The sequence below is a fragment of the Taudactylus pleione genome, unplaced genomic scaffold (assembly GCF_031769625.1).
Source record: "Taudactylus pleione unplaced genomic scaffold, aTauple2 ptg000393l, whole genome shotgun sequence".
In the NCBI taxonomy this organism is placed as follows: domain Eukaryota; kingdom Metazoa; phylum Chordata; class Amphibia; order Anura; family Myobatrachidae; genus Taudactylus; species Taudactylus pleione.
The window spans coordinates 5,799,301-5,821,046 of record NW_028284794.1 but is presented as its reverse complement, the minus strand read 5'-3'; the positions used below and the strand labels follow the sequence as shown (position 1 = coordinate 5,821,046).

Sequence of the window (21,746 nt, the reverse complement as noted above, 5' to 3'; positions counted from 1 at the left end):
ATTGTGTGGGCTGTAGCCGCACCTGCATCCTTAAAGCAGCAGCGACAAGCGTGCGTCTGTCTGTTAAAGGGTGGTGACACCCTCAAAGTGTGCTACACAAACAATTAAAATATTGTTCTTTTTTTTTCGGTCTTTGTGAAATGTGTGGGCTGTAGCCGCACTTGCATCCTCAAAGCAGCAGCGACAAGCGTGCGTCTGTCTGTTAAAGTGTGGTGTAACCCTCAAAGTGTGCTCCACAAACAATAAAAATATTCTTTTTTTTTTTCTGTCTTTGTGAATTGTGTGGGCTGTAGCCGCACTTGAATCCTCAAAGCAGCAGCGACAAGCGTGTGCGTCTGTCTGTTAAAGGATTACATCGGTGACAGCATCCAAGTAGGCATGTCAGACAGTCCGTACCTGTACTGGCAGGAAAAAGAAGCAATTTGGAGATCCCTGTACAAACTGGCTCTATTTTACCTGAGTTGCCCCCCCTCCAGTGTGTACTCCGAAAGAGTGTTTAGTGCAGCCGGGAACCTTGTCAGCGAAAGGCGTAGGAGGTTGCTTCCACAAAATGTGGAGAAGATGATGTTCATAAAATGAATTATCAACTCTTCCAGGGAGACCAGCTTCCAGAACGTACAGAGGGACCTGTGGTTCCAGCAGGGACGAATTAATACTCTGTGAGGATGAGGATGTACACACTGAAGAGGGTGAGGAATCGGTGGATGAGGAGGATGAGGATGACATCTTGCCTCCGTAGAGCCAGTTTGTGCAGGGACAGATAAATTGCCAGCTTGTTTTGTGGGGGCCCAAACGAACCAATCATTTCAGCCACAGTTGTGTGGCAGACCCTGGCGCTGAAATGATTGGTTTGTTAAAGTGTGCATGTCCTGTTTATACAACATAAGGGTGGGTGGGAGGGCCCAAGGACAATTCCATCTAGCACCTCTTTTTTTTCTTTGCATTATGTACAGTTTGGGGCCTAGTTTTTCAATGCCATCCTGTCTGCCACTGCAGTGTCACGCCTAGATGGGTCACGTGTTTGTGCTGCCCACTCGTGTCGCTTAGCATAGTCATCCAGCTACCTCGGTGCAACCTTTTGGACATAAAAACACTATTGTGAGGTATTCAGAATAGACTGGAAATGAGTGGAAATTAAGGTTATTGAGGTTAATAATAGCATAGGAGCAGAAAAACCTACAAATTCTGTGATTTTAGCTGTTTTTATGCTTTTTTTCAAAAAAATACAGATCCAAAACACAAAACCCAGAACCCAAAACACGGAAGGGTGGTTTTGGCAAAACCAATCCAGATCCAAAACACGAAGAAAGATCCAGATCCAAAACCAAAACACAAAACACGAAAAGTGGCCGGTGCACACCCCTAATTTTAACTCACTCCACTTTATCTCTCTCCAGCCTCATCCCCTCCCTGTCTCTCTCAGCTTCATTCCTCAGACCCTGCATCTCCCAGCTTCATTCCCCAGACCCTGCACCTCTCAGCCACAAACCCAGCCTCTGTGTCTCAGTCCATGTCTTCCAGCCCCAAACCCAGCCCATGTGTCTCACAACACTCAGCCCCTGCATCTCACAACCACTACCCTGTGTCTCACAACCCTCAGCCCCTGAATCTCAGCCCATGTCTTCCAGCCCCAAACCCAGCCCCTGTGTCTCACAACCAACATCCTCTGTGTCTCACAACCCTCAGCTTCTGTGTCTCACAACCCTAAGGGTTCCCATCCACTAGTAGATCAGGGAAAGACGGTATTATTACAACATCGTAATCGTATCGTTGTTCCCCTAGGGGGTGCAGTGCCTACATTGAATGATTGATCGTTCAGTATAGGCACATCAATCATCCCCAAACATGGCCAACCTGTCGTTATCAGCAGATTGGCCTGCATGTTCGGCTGATGATTGATATTGGAAATGACCAGGGGCACCAAGAGGGGGTGGGAGCGGGTACTGTTTACCCAGGCCTGGGCTTCCTGAGGGGCTGGTGGGGGCCCGGGTCCGGTGCTGACCCCCTCCCTTCTCTCTCTCACAGCAGCCCAGCACACACCGTGTGCTGAGCTGCAGTGGGAGACTGCTCGTGGCTGCAGAGCAGCAACCACAGCAGTCTCCTATGCCTGTGGGGGGAAGCGATCACACTGATTACACCCCCCCTGGCTTTGCACCGGGCTGAGGGGCTTACAGCGCCCCCTCCCCGGCGCACAAAAGTGCTGTTTTCTTTCTTTTTTTTGCTCAAGGGAGCATGGCCATGCCTCCCATGATTAGGCCATGCCCCCTCTGTACCTGGGCCCGCCAGGGCTCTTTACGGCCCTGGAAGCGACCAGCAGGAACGAGGATTGCTGGTCATTTCTGATATTTGGATGCACAATTTGTGTATGATTTGTGGCCAATTTCTGAGCGATTGCATGATTATGATGTCATAATCATGCAATCGTACAGTGTAATCGGCTAGTGGATGGGCACCTTAAGCCCCTGTTTCTCACAACCCCCAGCCCCTGTGTCTTACAAACCCCAGCCCCTGTGTCTTACAACCCCCAGCCCCTGTGTCTTACAACCCCCAGCCCCTGTGTCTCACAACCCCCAGCCACTATCTCACAACCCCCAGCCCCTGTGCCTCAAAGCCTCAGCGTCTTCATATACAGCTCTCCCCCAGTGTCTTCATCTCCAGCTCCTGGCCTCCCTCCGACTCACTCTGACTGTCCGTGTCCATGTCACAACCCTCAGCCTCTGTGTCTCATAACCCCCAGCCCCTGTGACTCAGAAATCGGTATGAATTACCGCCGGATGGTTCAAATCCCGACAGGGGCTGGCCCAACTTCGATTGGGATGCCGGACGCCGGTCTCCCGGCATTGGTAAAATGACAGTTGTCTAGATTTAGACACCTGTCATTTAACCCTCACTGGGATAAAGCAGTCGGGAAGCCGGCTGTCGGGATTACGTCTGCCAGCTTCCCGACTGCATACCGTCTCTCACAACCCCCAGCCCCTGTGTCTCACAACCCCCTGCCCCTGTGTCTCACAACCCCCAGCTCCTGTCTCACACCTCTCAGCCCCAGTGTCTAACAACCCCCAGCCCCTATGTCCAACAATCCCCACCAGCCCCTATGTTTCAAGCACCATCGTCTTCATTTACAGCCCCCCCCCCCAGCGTCTTCATCTCCAGCACTCCTCCCCAGCATCTTCTTCTCCAGCTCTCTGGGTTGCCGGCCTGCCTCCGACTCACTCTGACTGTCCGTGTCTCTGTGCCTTGCAAAGGCAAGAGGGACACATGAACTGTGCTCCCAATATTCCTGAGGGGCCCTGGCCCCTCAGAATCTCTGGGCCCAGTACAAGTATCCTCTTTGTACCCCCTGTCACCGGGCCTGATTATGGTAGGTAGCAGGGGAAAATTGGTTTATCCATCACCTCATACTAATGGACTTGTTAAGCCACTAGTTATAGTGGGCGGTGGGTTTGGGTTATCACATGTTTACCAAATAAGAGCACAGTTTTACTTTACCATGCCTCAGTGATTTCATACCCTTAAGGGGCAAAGCAACAGCTGCAATAGAGTTTGACATTAACCAGGTATTATCACAAGTTCATGCTGATAATTAGCTAACCCATACCCTTGGGTGACCACGTCAGCCAGTTATATGCTTTTGCTGTGTCTAATGAGTTCCACACCCACAAAGTGATAAATAGTGACTGGTTATACTCCATATTATACTATAAGTCACACAAGGATACCACCAATACATAAATACAAAACAAATAGTGATTGATATTGGTTGATGAATAGAAAAGTAAGTGTTAGATTAGTCAGAAATACTCTGTGTCTGTACCTTTTCTGGATAACGCTCCCTCTTCTTTCTCAAAACATCCACAGCCTCACTGGAGTGAATGAGCCGGATTTGTACCTCCGCTGTCCCCGGCCATGGGAGGAGGAATGTGGCCAGATAGCTGCCATTACCATGGTCCTTTACTTGCCCAGTCACTCCAGCCTTCAGTGCCAGAGAGTGAAGCTTGGCCCGGAAGTAATCTCCACCATATTCCTTTGGCCGACCATTGTGGTCCCGAGCTGTGATGACCACCTCCAATGTCTCTCCAATCCTGTATGTGTCCCGTGCATTCAGCAGATGGTAATCACAGTGTCTGGGGCTGGTGGATAGGTTATAATGTGTCACAGTGGATGGAGGCTCAGGCCAGTCAATCAGTCTTATTAGTTCTTTGAAGTTGGAAGCAATGGTTTTGGGAGAAACAGACGTGGGTTGAGTGGAAACTGTGGGACCCTTATGCCTCATTGGGGAGGGGGACTTGTACTTTTTCGAGGAATCCACTGTTAGGAGCCTGTAACTTAACTAAAAATATCACAAATTACAAACTCTTGTCACTCTAAAAATAAAACAAACCATTTGTGAAGTAAATGAACCTATGTACCCTGCAAGAGTGGGCGGAGGTTCCTCCCTGAGAGAACATGGGATTTAAGGAAAAATAGCTGTATTCTTGTTCCTTTGTGTGGGCAGCTACTTGGGGGCAGAATGAGCTGTAGAGAACTGACTTTAAGGGGTTTATCAAGCAGTGAAAAGCATGGGGAAGTGGACCAGTTGAGAAGTCGCCCATAGCAACCAATAAATGCTACTTCAAAGCTGATTAGTTGCTATGGGTAACTTCTCCACTGGTCCACCTCTCCATTCCTTTCATTGCTTGATACATAAAGCCCTAAGAGTACCTAAACCTAGCACTTTGCACACAATATCAGCAATCTTCTGATTGGATGGCTGCGGTGCTCTTGCATTCAGAAGGTGGTCCTAATTTTTAGCAATGCATAATTCTGATGCTTTCTCAAACAGCCTATACTGGGCCAAGGTAATTAGTACCAATGTAAAAAGTGAGTGTAATGGGGAATGCGTAGACAGGTCTAACAGTGAAGTATAAGAGCCCGAGGGCAGTTTGCTGTTAATACTGTATAATGTCTTATGGCCTAACAGTGAAGTATAACAGCCCGAGGGCAATTTGCTGTTAATACTGTATAATGTCTCATGGCCTAATAGTGAAGTATAAGAGCCTAAGGGCAGTTTGCTGTTAATACTGTATAATGTCTTATGGCCTAACAGTGAAGTATAAGAGCCCGAGGGCAGTTTGCTGTTAATACTGTATAATGTCTTATGGCCTAACAATGAAGTATAACAGCCCGAGTGCAATTTGCTGTTAATACTGTATAATGTCTTATGGCCTAACAGTGAAGTATAAGAGCCCAAGGGCAGTTTGCTGTTAATACTGTATAATGTCTTATGGCCTAACAGTGAAGTATAAGAGCCCGAGGGCAGTTTGCTGTTAATACTGTATAATGTCTTAAGGCCTAACAATGAAGTATAACAGCCCGAGTGCAATTTGCTGTTAATACTGTATAATGTCTTATGGCCTAACAGTGAAGTATAAGAGCCCGAGGGCAGTTTGCTGTTAATACTGTATAATGTCTTATGGTCTAACAGTGAAGCAGATGAGCCCGAGGGCAATTTGCTGTTAATACTGTATAATGTCTCATGGCCTAATAGTGAAGTATAAGAGCCTAAGGGCAGTTTGCTGTTAATACTGTATAATGTCTTATGGCCTAACAGTGAAGTATAAGAGCCCGAGGGCAGTTTGCTGTTAATACTGTATAATGTCTTATGGCCTAACAATGAAGTATAACAGCCCGAGTGCAATTTGCTGTTAATACTGTATAATGTCTTATGGCCTAACAGTGAAGTATAAGAGCCCAAGGGCAGTTTGCTGTTAATACTGTATAATGTCTTATGGCCTAACAGTGAAGTATAAGAGCCCGAGGGCAGTTTGCTGTTAATACTGTATAATGTCTTAAGGCCTAACAATGAAGTATAACAGCCCGAGTGCAATTTGCTGTTAATACTGTATAATGTCTTATGGCCTAACAGTGAAGTATAAGAGCCCGAGGGCAGTTTGCTGTTAATACTGTATAATGTCTTATGGTCTAACAGTGAAGCAGATGAGCCCGAGGGCAGTTTGCTGTTAATGCCGTATAATGTCTTATGGTCTAACAGTGTAGTATATGAGCCCGAGGGCAGTTTGCTGTTAATACTGTATAATGTCTTATGGCCTAACAGTGAAGTATAAGAGCCTGAGGGCAGTTTGCTGTTAATACTGTATAATGTCTTATGGTCTAACAGTGAAGCAGATGAGCCCGAGGGCAGTTTGCTGTTAATGCTGTATAATGTCTTATGGTCTAACAGTGAGGTATATGAGCCCGAGAGTAGTTTGCTGTTAATATTTTTTAATGTCTTATGGTCCTGCAGTTTGCTATTAATACTGTATAATGTCATATTTGGGGGTATAAAAAGAATTGGGAGCTAGGAACGCCGTAAATATCTTTTAGTTGTAGAAATAAATTGAGAGTATCTCCAGAGTCGAACACATTTATTATTGCTGCAATCCCGTTTTGTTTCCATTTTTTGTAATAGGACAGGCATTTAGTAACATGTGGGTTTGAGCCTAGATGTTTATTTGTAACAGACCAGGCCTTAAATGTATTATAAAGAAGATGTTATGGGTAATTCCCTTTGGAAGATTTGAGCGTGGACTGTGTAAGAGGGCTGCAGGGTATAAAGGAGAGAATGATTATTCCCCCAGCCGAAGATTAGTAAAATAAGACTGATTTACTCACGTCAGAGATATATATTGAAAAGCTGCTGCATAGGAGTAATGGTGGGTACACACTACACGATATGCTCCCTGAGCGATATCGTGTAGTGTTGTCCCCGGCAGGCTGTGCTCAATGTCGTTCATGACATTGACCACAGCCGCTGAACGATATCATTAACAATATCGTTCAGCGCCGGGCTCTCTCCCCCATTCCCTGACATGCAGCAACCTGACAAGGTCGTCAGGTTGGCCTGCATGTCAGCCTGGTGAACGATAATGACGAACGACCCGCGGGAACGCACGTCGTCGTTATCGTTCATCTTTTTGGGTTTAAAAATGAACGATAAAGTGTACGACTGAACGATATCGTTATCGTTCAGTCGTCCACTTTATCGCCCAGTGTGTACGCACCATTAGTGTGAATGTCAGTAGCCCTAAGCCAAATCTATCCTTAGTATAGAGCAATCTGCTTCTAGCTCTTCTAGGGGTTTTTTATGGTTTTAAATAAATCATTGAAAAGCCAAAGTACATTTTGCTGGATCTGTCTTAGACAAAAACATGGGGGAGCATCTGAAGAGGGTACGCCAGTTTTGGGAACAGCACACTTTTGATGACTGCAATCCTTCCTTATACTGAAAGTGGGAGAATTACCCAGTGTTGGATTTTTTGTAGGGGTGAGCGGGTTCGGATTTCTGAAATCCGAGCCCGCCCGATCCGAGGCCGATCCAAGTCAGGCTCGACTTTTCCCGCATGACTCGGATCTGAAATCGAGGCAAAACTTCATCATCCCGCCTTCCGTGTCTCGCGGGTTTTGGATTCTATATAAGGTACCCGCGTCGGCGCCATTTTCTCACTCGGCTGTGGACAGTGAAGAGGGAGGGTGGGAATTAGGGCTGGCTGGGCTGTGTAGTGTAGTGTTGTGCTGTGCTGTGCTGCTGTTGTCCATAGGGGCTGTGTCCACTCCTCCAAAGTCCATAGGGGCTGGCTGTGTTGTTCTGTGCTGCTGTTGTCCATAGGGGCTGGGTCCACTCCTCCAAAGTCCATAGGGGCTGGCTGGACTGTGTTGTGCAGTCAGTTGTCCATAGGGGCTGTGTCCACTCCGAAGTCCTGTGCAGTGTCCCAGTCCTAAAGGGGTGCTGTAGTGTTGTCCAGGGGGTGCTCTGTCTATCAGGGGTGCTCCCCCCAAGTGCAAAAAAATATATATTTTTTCTGTGTTTGTGAATTGTGTGCGCAGTAGTCGCACGTGCATCAACAAAGTAGCGCCAAGTGTGCGCCTGTGTCATAAGTAAAGGGCCGGCTGGCTTGACCGTTAAAGGGTGCTGTAACCCCCAAAGTGCACTCCAAACCAAATAAAAAAATATTTTCTGTTTGTGAATTGTGTGCACTGTGGCTGCACGTGCATAAACAAAGGAGCAGCGCCAAGCGTGCACCTGTGTCCCATAAGTAACGGGCCAGCTGGCTTGTCCGTTAAAGGGTGGTGTAACCCTCAAAGTGCGCTCCACAAAAAATAAAAAATTCTCCTTTTTTTCTGTCTTTGTGAATTGTGTGGGCTGTAGCTGCACCTGCATCCTCAAAGCAGCAGCGACAAGCGTGCATCTGTCTGTTAAAGGGTGGTGTAACCCCCAAAGTGCACTCCAACAAAAATAAAACATTTTCTTCTGTGTTTGTGAATTGTGTGCACTGTACGTGCATCCTCAAAGCAGCAGCACCAAGCATGCGTCTGTCTGTTAAAGGGTGGTGTAACCCTCAAAGTGCGCTCCACAAAGAATAAAAAATTTGTTTTTTTCTGTCTTTGTGAATTGTGTGCACTGTAGCTGCACATGCATCAACAAAGGAGCAGCGCCAAGCGTGCGCTTGTGTCCCATAAGTAAAGAGCCGGCTGGCTCATTTCTTTAAAGGGTGGTTTAACCCACAAAGTGCACTAATATTGAACAAAAATAAAAAAATATTTTCTGTGTTTGTGTGCGCCTTAGCCGCACGTATATATCAATATAACATAAATGGAGGACCAAACTTTCTCCGATAACAATAAAATAGGGAAAGATCAAGAACCACTTCCTCCTAGTGCTGAAGCTGCTGCCACTAGTCATGACATAGACGATAACATGCCATCAACATCATCTGCCAAGACCGATGCCCAATGTCATAGTAGAGGGCACATACAATCCCAAATGACAAAGTTCAGGAAAATGACCTTAAAAAAACATTTAAATCATCTGAGGAGAAACGTAAACTTGCCAATATGTCATTTACGACACGGAGTGGCAAGGAACGACTAAGGTCTTTCCCTATGTTCATGACTAGTGGTTCAGCTTCACATGACTATGGAAGCCCTCCTCCCACTAAAAAAATCAAACGAGTTAAGCTGGCAAAAGCTCAGCGAAGAACTGTGCGTTCTAAGAAGATATCACAAATCCCCAAGGAGAGTCCAAGTGTGGTGGCGGTTGCGATGCCTGACCATCCCAGCACTGGACAGGAAGAGGTGGCTCTTTCCACCATTTGCACGCCCCCTGCAAGTGCTGAAAGGAGCATCCACAGTTCACTTGCTGATATGCAAATTGAAGATGTCACTGTTGAAGTACAACAGGATGAGGATACTGGTGTAGCTGGTGCTGAGGAGGAAGTTGGCAAGGAGGATTCTGATGGTGATGTGGTTTGTTTAAATTAGGCTCCGGGGGAGACAGTTGTTGTCTGTGGGATGAAAAAGCCCATCATGGTCATGCCTGGGCAGAAGACCAAACATTCCACCTCTTTGGTCTGGCAATATTTCTATCCAAATCCGGACAACAACTGTCTTGCCATATGTACCATATGTAAAGGTGAAATAAGTAGGGGTAGGGACGTTTTCCACCTAGGAACATCCTCCCTTACACGGCACCTGCAGCGCATTCATAAAAAGTTACTGTCAAGTTCAGAAACTTTGGCTAAGACCGTAAGCAGTCCAGGGACACCTAAATCCCGTTGTCTTGTTGTATCCAAGCACCTGCAAACCACACCGTCAACTCCCTCCTCGTCAATTTCCTCCTTAGTTAGGATCGGAAGTAGTCCTGCAGGCCATGTCACTGGCATGACTGACTCTCCTATCCGGGATTCCTCTGGAGGATCCTGCATTGCTATGCCTACTGCTGCTGCTGTTGCTGCTGGGAGTTGTTCATCATCCCAGAGACGAAGTAGGAACACCACTACTTTTACTAAACAATTGACCCTCCAACAGTCCTTAGCAAGGAGGATGAAGTACGACAGCAGTCATCCTGAAGCAAAACGTATAACTGAGGCCTTGACTGCTATGTTGGTGTTAGACGTGCGTCCGGTATCCGCCATTAGTGCAGTGGGATTTAGACAATTGATGGAGGTAGTGTGTCCCCAGTTCCAAATCCCATCTAGATTCCACTTCACTAGGCAGGCGATACCGAGACCGTACAGAAACGTCAGAAAAAGTGTCCTCAGTGTCCTGAAAAATGCCATTGTACCCAATGTCCACTTAACCACGGACATGTGGACAAGTGGAACAGGGCGGACTAAGCACTATATGACTGTGACAGCCCACTGGGCAGATGTATCACCTTACGCAGCAACAACAGCAACGTCCCCAGTAGCAGCATCTCAGAAACGCCAGCTCGTTCCAAGGCAGGCTACGCTGTGTATCACCGGCCAGCAAATACTCTTGAACCTGTCCCGCCATCACCTGAAGCAAGAGGTTGTGATGCGGTGGAACTCAACCCTCTATATGATTCAGAGGATGGAGGAGCAACAAAAGGCCATTCAAGCCTATACATCCACCTATGACATAGGCGGAGGGGGTATGCACCAGACTCAAGCGCAGTGGAGAATGATTTCCGTGTTGTGCAAGGTTCTCCAGCCCTTCGAACTTGCCACACGTGAAGTCAGTTCAGACACTGCCAGCTTGAGTCAGGTCATTCCCCTCATCAGGCTTTTGCAGAAGCAGCTGGAGAAAGCGAAGGAGGAGCTAAGATGGAGCGATTCTGCTCGGTATGTGGGACTTGTGGATGAAGCCCTTCATTCGCTTTGCCAGGATTCCAGGGTGGTCAATCTGTTGAAATCAGACCACTACATTTTGGCCACCGTGCTCGATCCTAGGTTTAAAGCCTATGTGGTGTCTCTCTTTCCGGCCGACACAAGCCTACAGAGGTGCAAAGACCTGCTGGTGAATACACTGTCAGCTGAAGCAGAACGTGACACGTCAACAGCTCCTTCTTCATTTTCTCCCGCAACTGGGGTTGCCAGGAAAAACTTTTCTAAGCAAGTATCCTAAGCAACCCGCTGGCGGTGATGCAGGCAGGACCAAGTTTGGACATCTGGTCCGGACTGAAGGACCTGGCAACAATTTCTGACATGTCTACTGTCACTGCATATGATACTGTCACCATTGACAGAATGGTGGAGGATTACATCAGTGACAGCATCCAAGTAGGCATGTCAGACAGTCCGTACCTGTACTCTCATGGAAAAAGAAGCAATTTGGAGGCCCCTGTACAAACTGGCTCTATTTTACCTGAGTTGCCCACCCTCCAGTGTGTACTCCGAAAGAGTGTTTAGTGCAGCCGGGAACCTTGTCAGTGAAAGGTGTAGGAGGTTGCTTCCACAAAATGTGGAGAAGATGATGTTCATAAAAATGAATTATCAACTCTTCCAGGGAAACCAGCCTCCAGAACGTACAGAGGGACCTGTGGTGGTGGATTCCAGCGGGGACAAATTAATACTTTGTGAGGATGAGGATGTACACAACACTGAAGAGGGTGAGGAATCGGTGGATGAGGAGGATGAGGACAACATCTTGCCTCCGTAGAGCCAGTTTGTGCAGGGACAGATTAATTGCCAGCTTATTTTGTGGGGGCCCAAACGAACCAATCATTTCAGCCACAGTCGTGTGGCAGACCCTGGCACTGAAATGATTGGTTTGTTAAAGTGTGCATGTCCTGTTTATACAACATAAGGGTGAGTGGGAGAGCCCAAGGACAATTCCATCTTACACCTCTTTTTTTCTTTGCATTATGTACTATTTGGGGCCTAGTTTTTCAAACTGCCATCCTGCCTGCCACTGCAGTGTCACTCCTAGATGGGCCACGTGTTTGTGCCGCCCACTAATATCTTTTAGCATAGACTGGAAATGAGTGGAAATTAAGGCTATTGAGGTTAATAATAGCATAGGAGCAGAAAACCCCACAAATTCTGTGATTTTAGCTGTTTTTATGCTTTTTTAAAAAAAAATACAGATTCAAAACCCAGAACCCAAAACACGGAAGGGTGGTTTTGGCAAAACCAATCCAGATCCAAAACACGAAGAAAGATCCAAAACACAAAACACGAAAAGTGGCCGGTGCTCACCCCTAATTTTTTGTGTAATATTTTTCAATAATTTGAAGAAAATTGGCCTTATAAATATATTGTACAGAAGGTGTAATAAAAAATACCTAGATATTTTTGTCTGGATTTACTAATGTGTAACTTGGTAGAGAAAACAAGACATTGATGCAACAGATCAGGTCGAGTCAATGGTAGGACTTCGGATTTCATAACATTCATTTTATATCCTGCAAAGGAACTTCCAGTATTGTAGGTATAGATAATGTAGGTTGGGAAATAATAAGGAGCATATCACAAAGAGAGCTTCAAGTCAACACTGCCCACCTGAATACTGTAAAATGAAATGTTAGCTCAGTGGCCAAAGGTTCCAAGACAAAAGCCAACAATAGCGGTGAAAGGGGTCAGCCTTGACGGATGCCTCTCTGTATTGAAATTGGGGGCAAAAAGAAATAATTTGCCATAATACGAGAAGAGAAAGTCGAGTTCAATAATTGGAATGAGAGTTACAATTTGAAGGGGAAACCCAAATCTATGTAGAGATTCATACAAAAAGGTCCCAGAATACGAGGTTGAATTCCTTTCCGTGTCGAGTGATAAGAGAATATATAAATCATTTTTATGAATTTCTTCTAAGTTTTGTAATACAGCAAAAACTTTGCGAATGTTAGAAACTGCACTACGTCCCCATACAAAGCCGGTTTGATCCGGGTACACTAATGAGGGTATTACCAGTTTAAACTGATCTGCTGTAATTTCAGTGAAAAGTTTGTAGTCAACATTTAATATTGACATCAGGCGGTAGGAGGCAGGAACAGTTGGATCTCTACCTGGTTTAGGTATTACCCTTATAATAGCATTGTTAAAGTAAGCAGGTATGGGGTTGCTGGAAAAAATTTAATTATATTGATTTGTAAGTAGGGCAACTTTAGAGGATAGGAGAATATTATAAAATTCTCTGGAATAACCATCTGGGGATTTACACGCTTAAGGTCTTTGATGGTGGTGGCGACTTCCAATTTGGTAATGGGTTGGGATAAAGCTTGATAATTGTGGAAGAGTAATTTAGTTCAAAAAAGCTGTTTTCTACCTCAGGGTCCTTAGGGATCCACAGGGATACCTTGGGGTATAGGTCTTGGCTCCACAGCCATGGGCACCACAGAGTTAAAGATGTCCTCCCAGGATGCACTGGGCCCCCTCCTATACCCCACCCCCAGGCCAAGGCACCTCAGTTTTCAGTAGGTGCCCGGCCGGGAAGCTGGGTCATCACAGAGGGGGGCTGTGTAACAGCCCCTGAAGATCTTCAAGAGCGGTAGCATAGGACTGTCCAGTGGACGTCCATGCTACCGCTCCGACACCCCCGCCGGCGCCGACCACCGGTAGTGATCCGGGGAGCTCGGCGGGCTCTTGGGGGTTCCTGCTAGCGGAACCTCTGGGGGCCTGGGACTGTGGCCGGACCTACGGGGGGCAGCAGGTAAGCAGCGGGCGTCTGCGGTAGGCGCCCGCTGAATCACAGTCCGGCGTCCCCAGGGCTGGGGGCTCCCTGGGGACGACAGTATAGTGGAGCCAGGCGGATGCCTGCGCTCTCCACTTGACCACCAGGGATATGGGGCTGGAGCATTGCGGAACACGCTCCAGCATCCCGGGGGGTTAATGGCCTGCCAGGGGAGGATGCCTTCCCTGTAGCGCACAGGAGGCTCCTCCCCATCACTGCTGTCGGCGACTTACATTAAGGCTTTGGCGGGCTGAGGCAGTGATCCTCTTCAGGCCCGCCTCCCTTCATCCTCCGGCGGCCATTTTATGCAGACGCTGTGGTGACAGGGTGCGGATCCTGGGGTGCCCCTTACATACCTCTCCTCCAGTAAAGGTCAGCGTATGTAGCGCTATCACTGCCAGGCTGTAAGTCTGTGTAAGTGATAGTGCACTTAGTGCAGCGTTTCTGCATTGTATGTGACTTTATGCTAGCTCTGTGTGCCTGATTTTTCTCCTGTCAGCCATTTTAGCTATCCCTATTTCTTCCTCTTGACCAGCCCTCTCAGTGCCAGTACTGTCAGGGTAGGAATTTACCTCACAGTTTATGATTTATTTCTGTGAGAGGAGAGTCACATACCACTATGCCCAGTGAGGACTCTGTTCCTCTCCTATTTTCCTGCTCCAGATGTAAAGCAGGTGTGGGGGAGGGGGCGGTACTCCAGGATGGGTTATGTGCTGCATGTTTGGCTGTCCCTGGTAACTCTGCTGTACCCAGCACCTCTCAGGAACCACCTTGGGCTTGTTTTGCACAAGCCCTGACTGTTCTTGTAAATAGGCTTGCAGCCCCTCCTACGTTTCCACAATTGGGGTTTGCACAGCAGGCGGTAGTCCCGCCTCCTGTTCTGGGAGTTCCGGGACCGATAGTAATGCAGTACCCCCCGCAACAGGTCCTTAATCAGGCTGACCCAGGTTTGTCTGATTCTGGGGTGCGGAGCACACAGCAGGATCAATCCAGACCTGCTAAAAGACCGTTATTGTCATATCCATCCGCTCAGGATGATGAGGATGACGGGTCGTCTGATGAGGGCGAAATTCTAGATTTGTCGGACACCGACACTCCTCAAGCAGAGGCTAAGTCTAGTATTTACATTCCAGGCCTCATACGGGCAATCCGTGCGGCCATGGTAATTACTGACAACAACTTACCTGCAGCGCCTACTCATGCTTATTTTAAAGAGGTTAAAGGAGCTGCAGCAGTTTTCCCCCTATCTGGTCAGCTAGTTGATCACATGGAGGAGGCCTGGAAATCTCCAGGAAAAAGATTTCAACCTCACAAGCGTCTGGCACGTACTTATCCCTTTGCCGAAGATTATTTCACTAAATGGGAGTCTCCTCCTCAGGTGGATTCTCACGTTACGTGCTTAGTAAAGAGCGCAACTTTGCCTATGCCATCTATGTCTTCTCTGACGGATACTACAGACCGTAAGGTGGAGGTGTGTCTTAAGTCCATCTATTCCCTTGCTGGAGGAGCATCTAGACCAGCTATGGCTGTCTGCTGGGTGGCCCAGGCTATGGAAAGGTGGGCGGACGTTTTGGAGACATCATTCGCTTCTGAGGGTACCAGCGAACAGGTTATGTTAGTGGGTAACCTTCGGGATTCCGCTACGTACATTAACAAAGCAGCTTTGGATTTGAGCCTGCTTACTTCTAGGATTTCTGCTGCGGCTGTGGCCGCTCGACGCTCCTTGTGGTTACGTTCGTGGAGGGCGGACGCTGAATCCAAGAAAGGCTTGGAATGCTTACCCTACAATGGACAGGTCCTGTTTGGACCAGCCTTGGACAAAATAGTAGACACGTTGGTGGCTGCCAAATCTGCGTGTCTACCCTCAGCCCCGACTCCGTCTGGGTCTAAAAATCCGTCCTTTCAGCCCTATTGCCCTCCGGGAAAACCTAGGGTTCAGTCCTTTCCGAGACCTTCAGGTCCCAAAAAGACCACTAAGACCAAGAAGCAAGCTTGGAGTACCAGAAGTCCAGCTGCCAAGCCGGAAGATAAACCCTCAGCCTGACGGGTTGGGCCTCCCCTTGGGGGATCCCAGGGTGGGAGGCCAACTTCTGCAATACGCCCAGTGTTGGTTCAAAACTACCACAGACACTTGGGTACGGGAGGTGGTATCTCAAGGATATGCCCTCTCCTTCCGCAGAAGGCCTCCTCATCAGTTCTTTGTAACAGCAGGTCCTTCAGATCCAACGAAGGCTCTAGCGATCCAAGAGTCGGTGCGTTCTATGCTTCAAATGGGAGTAATAGAACCTGTTCCGTTATCCCTGAGAGGGACCGGATATTACTCCAACCTTTTTCTGGTTCAAAAACCAAATGGATCATACCGACCTATACTCAACCTCAAGTCCATGAACAAGTTTTTAAGGGTCCCTCGGTTCCGGATGGAGACTCTGCGTTCTATTGTTTTAGCTATGCAGCCTGGGGATTTTATGGTGTCCCTGGATATTCAGGATGCTTACCTGCATATCCCCATTGCCAGGGTTCATCAGCGCTACCTCAGATTTACAGTGTTGGACCTCCATTACCAGTTTCAGGCCCTACCGTTTGGCCTTTCCACGGCTCCTCGGGTGTTCACAAAAGTAATGGCGACCATAGCGGCACACCTGCGGTTGCAGGGAGTTCAACTGTTACCTTACTTGGACAACCTTCTGTTGTTGGCAGGGTCGCCACAAGTCCTTTGCAGCCATCTACAACTGACAATATCGGTATTGCAGGCTCACGGCTGGATAGTGAACTGGAAGAAGTCCTCTCTAATTCCTTCTCAGACTATGGTCCATCTCGGGGCATTGTTGGACTCTCAGCAACAGAGGATCTTTTTGACGGAGGAAAAGATATCCCTGTTGCAGTCCAAGATACGCAATGTTCTAAGCAGTCGCCGAGTGTCTCTTCTCTCGGCGTTGAAGTTACTGGGATCCATGGTGTCAACGTTCGACATGGTGGAGTATGCCCAGTTCCACTCCAGGACTCTACAAATTTTGATCCTGTCCAGATGGGACAGAAATCCCCGTCGAATAAAGACGCAGATGATCAGGCTCACTCCGGAAGTGCGCCTGTCTTTGACGTGGTGGTTACAAAAGTCTCATCTCAGCAGGGGATGTGCGTTTTGGATTTTGGATTGGGTCCTTCTAACAACGGATGCTTGCCTTCGGGGCTGGGGCGCTGTGACAGGCCCACATGTCTTCCAGGGCCGGTGGACGTCGGAGGAATCGAACCTGCCAATCAATATATTGGAAATTCAAGCAGTGTTCAGGGCGCTGCAACATGCAAGACCGTTCCTGCTAGGGAAACCTGTGCAGGTTCAGTCAGACAACGCCACCACGGTGGCTTACCTAAATCGTCAGGTAGGAACTCGAAGCCAAGCTGCTCTAAAGGAGGTGTCCCGCATTCTGACTTGGGCAGAAGGCAAGCTGCCGGCCATTTCGGCCGTCTTCATTCCGGGTGTGCTGAACTGGGAGGCGGACTTCCTCAGCCGCCATGATGTACACCCGGGGGAATGGTCTCTTCACCAGGAGGTGTTCCTACTCCTGGTGGACAAGTGGGGTCTTCCCGAAATAGACCTCATGGCCTCCAGACACAACCGCAAGCTGTGGGCGTACGGATCCCGAACAAGAGACACGGGAGCTCTCCTGGTGGACGCTCTGTCGGCACGGTGGAACTTCCAATTCGCGTACCTGTTTCCTCCATTCTCCCTGCTGCCTCGAGTAATTCGAAAGTTCAGGCAGGAAGGAGGCAAGATCCTGCTGGTGGCCCCGGCGTGGCCCAGAAGGAGTTGGTACTCGGATCTCCAGTGTCTATCCATCGACACTCCTTGGCTGTTACCTCAGAGGCCGGACCTATTGTCTCAGGGTCCTTGTCTCTACCCGGATCTGAGTCGACTATCTTTGACGGCGTGACTCTTGAGGCTTCCCTCTTGAGGTCCAAGGGTTTCTCTAGAGCGGTGGTCAATACCATGTTACATGCTCGTAAGCTGGCTTCAGCTAGAATTTACCACAGGGTGTGGCATACCTATTTTGAGTGGTGTCGCCCTAAAGCGTACGATCCTCGCGAGTTTAGAATATCGAGAGTGTTGGCTTTCCTTCAGGCAGGCTTGGATTTAGGTCTACGCCTTGCTTCACTGAAGGTGCATGTTTCTGCCCTGTCGGTTTTGTTTCAACTAAGGATTGCCACGCGGCCTGATATCCGTACCTTTATGCAGGGTGTCCTTCGCATCCAGCCTCCCTATGTCCATCCGGTAGCTCCATGGGATCTGGCTGTGGTCCTGAAGGCGCTACTGGATCCTCCATTTGAACCTCTGGGTTCTGTGGATCTGAAATGGCTTACGGCAAAAACAGTGTTCCTTCTGGCTATTGCTTCAGCCAGAAGGGTGTCGGATTTGGGGGCTCTTTCGTGTCGTCCCCCATTTCTAATTTTTCATTCGGACAGGGCGGTACTTCGTACCCGTCCTGAATTCCTTCCTAAAGTAGTGTCTAGTTTCCACATTAACGAGGAAATTGTGGTCCCAGCCTTTAATTCATCTGATCTCTCAGCTGGTGAGGCTTCTTTGGATGTGGTACGGGCTCTGCGGATTTACGTGGACCGTACCAGTTCTTTGAGAAAATCTGACTCTTTGTTCGTCCTATATGGATTTCATAGGAGGGGTTGGCCTGCCAATAAACAGACTTTGGCATGCTGGATCTGCATGGCGATCTCTGAGGCATACACTCACGAGGGACTCCCAGTGCCACCCTCTGTGAAAGCTCATTCTACAAGATCTGTGGGACCTTTGTGGGCAGCTCGACGTGGCGCCTCAACTATTCAGCTTTGTAAGGCGGCCACGTGGTCCTCTGTCCATACTTTCGTCAAGCATTACGCTTTTGACACATTTGCTTCTCAGGATGCTTCCTTCGGGCGGCGGATTCTCCTCTCGGCACAGGAGCGTCCCCTCCCTTGAAGGATACTGCTTTGGGACATCCCCAAGGTATCCCTGTGGATCCCTAAGGACCCTGAGGTAGAAAACAGGAGATATGGTAAGAACTTACCTTTGTTATCTCCGTTTCTACGAAGTCCTTGGGGTCCACAGGGCGCCCGCCCTGACGCCCTGTGCTTCCGTAGGGGGGTGTTCTGGTCACCAGTTTCTGTCTCCCTTTTCTATGAGAATGTGAATCTTGTGTGTTCCAGACTTTCTTCTTCCTTTTTCCTCTCTCCCGGCCTATGGCTTGATACTAAAACTGAGGTGCCTTGGCCTGAGGGCGGGGTATAGGAGGGGGCCCAGTGCATCCTGGGAGGACATCTTTAACTCTGTGGTGCCCATGGCTGTGGAGCCAAGACCTATACCCCAAGGTATCCCTGTGGACCCTAAGGACTTCGTAGAAACGGAGATAACAAAGGTAAGTTCTTACCATATCTCCTGTTTTATTCATTATGTCAATATGTTCATGGGAATACGATTTGGAGTATAAAAGTGTGAAGTTTATCTAGGATGGCCGGCCCAGTACTTTGTAAAGTTTCATCATTGTCAACCAGAGCCAAGATAGTAATACCATGTAGTTCTGTGTCCATGTTAAGTTAGATAAAAGTCTACTATTTTGTTACCATGTATGTGAAATGCATATTTATTATTGCGGGCATTACCATCACGGACCTGCTGCACCAATGCGTCAAAAGTCACTTTACATTCTTCAAATTTTGGCTCTGTTCAAAGTTGAGGGTGATTGGCGTAAAGTTTCACAGGCCTGGGTCAAAGCAATTTGAGCTGAAAAAGTCATCTCCGACTGGTGTCTTGTGTGGTGAGAAACAAATGATAGAATCTTCCCTCAGAGTACCACTTTTGTGGTCTGCCCATATAAAGAAGGATCATTCAGATTTTGGGAGTTAGCGAAAGCCTAGTCATTCCAAGCAGTCTATAATAGATGGTAAGCGCCATAGTCTGTAATTACCAGTAGTAATTGTAGAACTAAATTTAATCCAAATCACGGCATGGTCTGTCAGGCCTGGGGACTCAATACCCGAATTATTGATTGTGGAAGCTAAAAATTTTAGAGGGTAAAAAATTATCTTTTCTATAAAATGTAGAATGTGGTGCAGAAAAAAAAAGTAAATTCTTAATCGATTGGGTGATGAAGACGCCAAATATCAACCAACTGTAGATGTTTCAGAAGGCACTGAATGCCGATTTTGCATTGTCTATACGGGGTGTATGTAGAGGATCGCCAATCCATGAATTATCAGGCAGCAAGGTTTAAATCTCGTCCTAGTATGAGTTGGCAAGGGGGGTAAAAAACTATCTGTTATATATAGCTCAGGTGTAAATATTACAAAAAAGACGAACAAATTAATGCACTGAACATTCCAGGAGCACATTTTAATATCAAGCATGCATAAAAATAGTAGGTATAGGGCACTGCCAAAGCCAGATCCAGGGAGCACAGGGTCCACGGCAGGAGGGTCCAAGCAATATGAAGAGCAGTTGTAAACACCCGATTTATGTGGCTGTACAAAAGTGGATAGGAGAGGTTTGGCAGGAGAGAGAGGGATGAGGAGAGAATAAGATCAAAATATATAAGAGAAAAGTTTTCCCATGAACCAATTCTAAGAAAAATTGACCATGGTGCAAGTAGTATGCGCCAAGGCCAAGCTGATACATTTTGAATAATGATAAGGTATGTTAAATTAAGTTATCCCTACCTGTTGATGCACCTGGTGCGGGTTGGGGTGGGCAGCTTAGCAGTGCGTGCCGCACCGCTGCACGCCGGGGAAAATGGGCGTGTCCCCGTGACAAGGGGGTGTAGCCCCATTACAAGGGCATGGTCTCGTGGGTGGGGGGCGGGGCCATGCACCCGAACCCCGGCTTTTAGTCTCTTCAGGGGGTCCTGGAGGTGTGGATCTGCCCCCAGGGACCAGTATACTTGTAGTGCCGAGTGCTGCACGGAATTCTACAGTAGAATTCTGTCACTGAGGGGGAGTCTGCACTTTGGTGTCACCCCTCGGCGATTGACACCCTTGTGACACCATTGACCCTTACTCATGTATTGAGAGTCAAATATGATGAAGATAGGATGATTTAACTAAAAGCATGAGAACATTGCTAATACAGGAGAAAATATATAAAGCATCTGTAGCATAGTTGCCTACCTTTAATTTCTCCTGCCCGGGAGATGTCCGGGGAGGAGAAGCAAGTGAGTTGTACCGGGGCAGGGCCTGATGTTTGTGTCATTAAGCCCCGATCCCTTCATAGTAAATAGCCATGATTGGCGCACATTTACATAGGGAACGGGGCTAAATGACGTGATTAAGCCCTGCCCCTTACACGGGGACCCGCGAATGCAGTGGAAATTCTAGGAAGAGGGCAGAATGCGGGGGAGAAGTGCCTACCCTTCTGCCATTCAATGCGTACCATCTTGCAAGCCGCTGCTGACAAAATTACAGCTCTGTGGGCTCTGTGAGTGAAATTATACTTGAATACCTGAATGGGTAAGCAGGTGTCGCAGAGGAGCTATGTTTTAGTGACGAGGAAGTGGGTTCCAACAAATTGGGAGCAGCCGAAATGTCGGGGCCCGCAGATTCTAAATCTAAATGGTCTGTTGACAGACGGTTATCCCCTTTCCTGTCAGCCTTTGCACGTTGGGATCTTGCTGGAGTGGATGGCATGGTGAATTTATCCATATCACCACTAGGTGGCGAGGGAGTGCTAACAATGGCTAGTGAGAAAAAACAGGAAAACTTTCAGTTATGTATTCTGCGTAATATATTATGGTGCAGTATGTCCTCTGGTTATAACTAGGGGTGAGCGGGTTCGGATTTCTGAAAGCCGAACCCCCCCAATCCGAGGCCGATCCGAGTCAGGCTCGACTTTTCCCGCCTGACTCGGATCTGAAATCGAGGCAAAATGTCATCATCCCACCTTCCGGGTCTCGCGGGTTTTGGATTCTATATAAGGTACCCGTGTCGGCGCATTTTCTCACTCGGCTGTGGACAGTGAAGAGGGAGGGTGGGAGTTAGGGCTGGCTGGGCTGTGTAGTGCAGTGTAGTGTTGTGCTGTGCTGTGCTGCTGTTGTCCATAGGGGCTTTGTCCACTCCTCCAAAGTCCATAGGGTCTGGTTGTGCTGTGCTGCTGTTGTCCATATGGGCTGTGTCCACTCCTCCAAAGTCCATAGGGGCTGGCTGAGTTGTGCAGTGCTGCTATTGTCCACAGGGGCTGTGGGCCTGATTAAGAGCCGCTCGTAAGCGGCCGCTCGTTTGCTCCGAGGGATGTTCGCACATCTGCACATGCATATGGGTCGTGATGC

The 21,746-nt window shown here is 48.1% G+C and overlaps 1 protein-coding gene across 1 annotated transcript in view; it reads right to left on the bottom strand.

The window, feature by feature from the left end:
- The window catches only part of LOC148507429 (NXPE family member 3-like), a 62,687-nt gene that overhangs the window by 32,691 nt on the left and 8,250 nt on the right, over positions 1-21,746 (bottom strand). Inside the window, exon 2 of the mRNA XM_088446097.1 lies at positions 3,815-4,330. Coding sequence (XP_088302223.1) covers positions 3,815-4,330 — 516 coding nt within the window. The remainder of the gene's footprint in view (positions 1-3,814; positions 4,331-21,746) is intronic.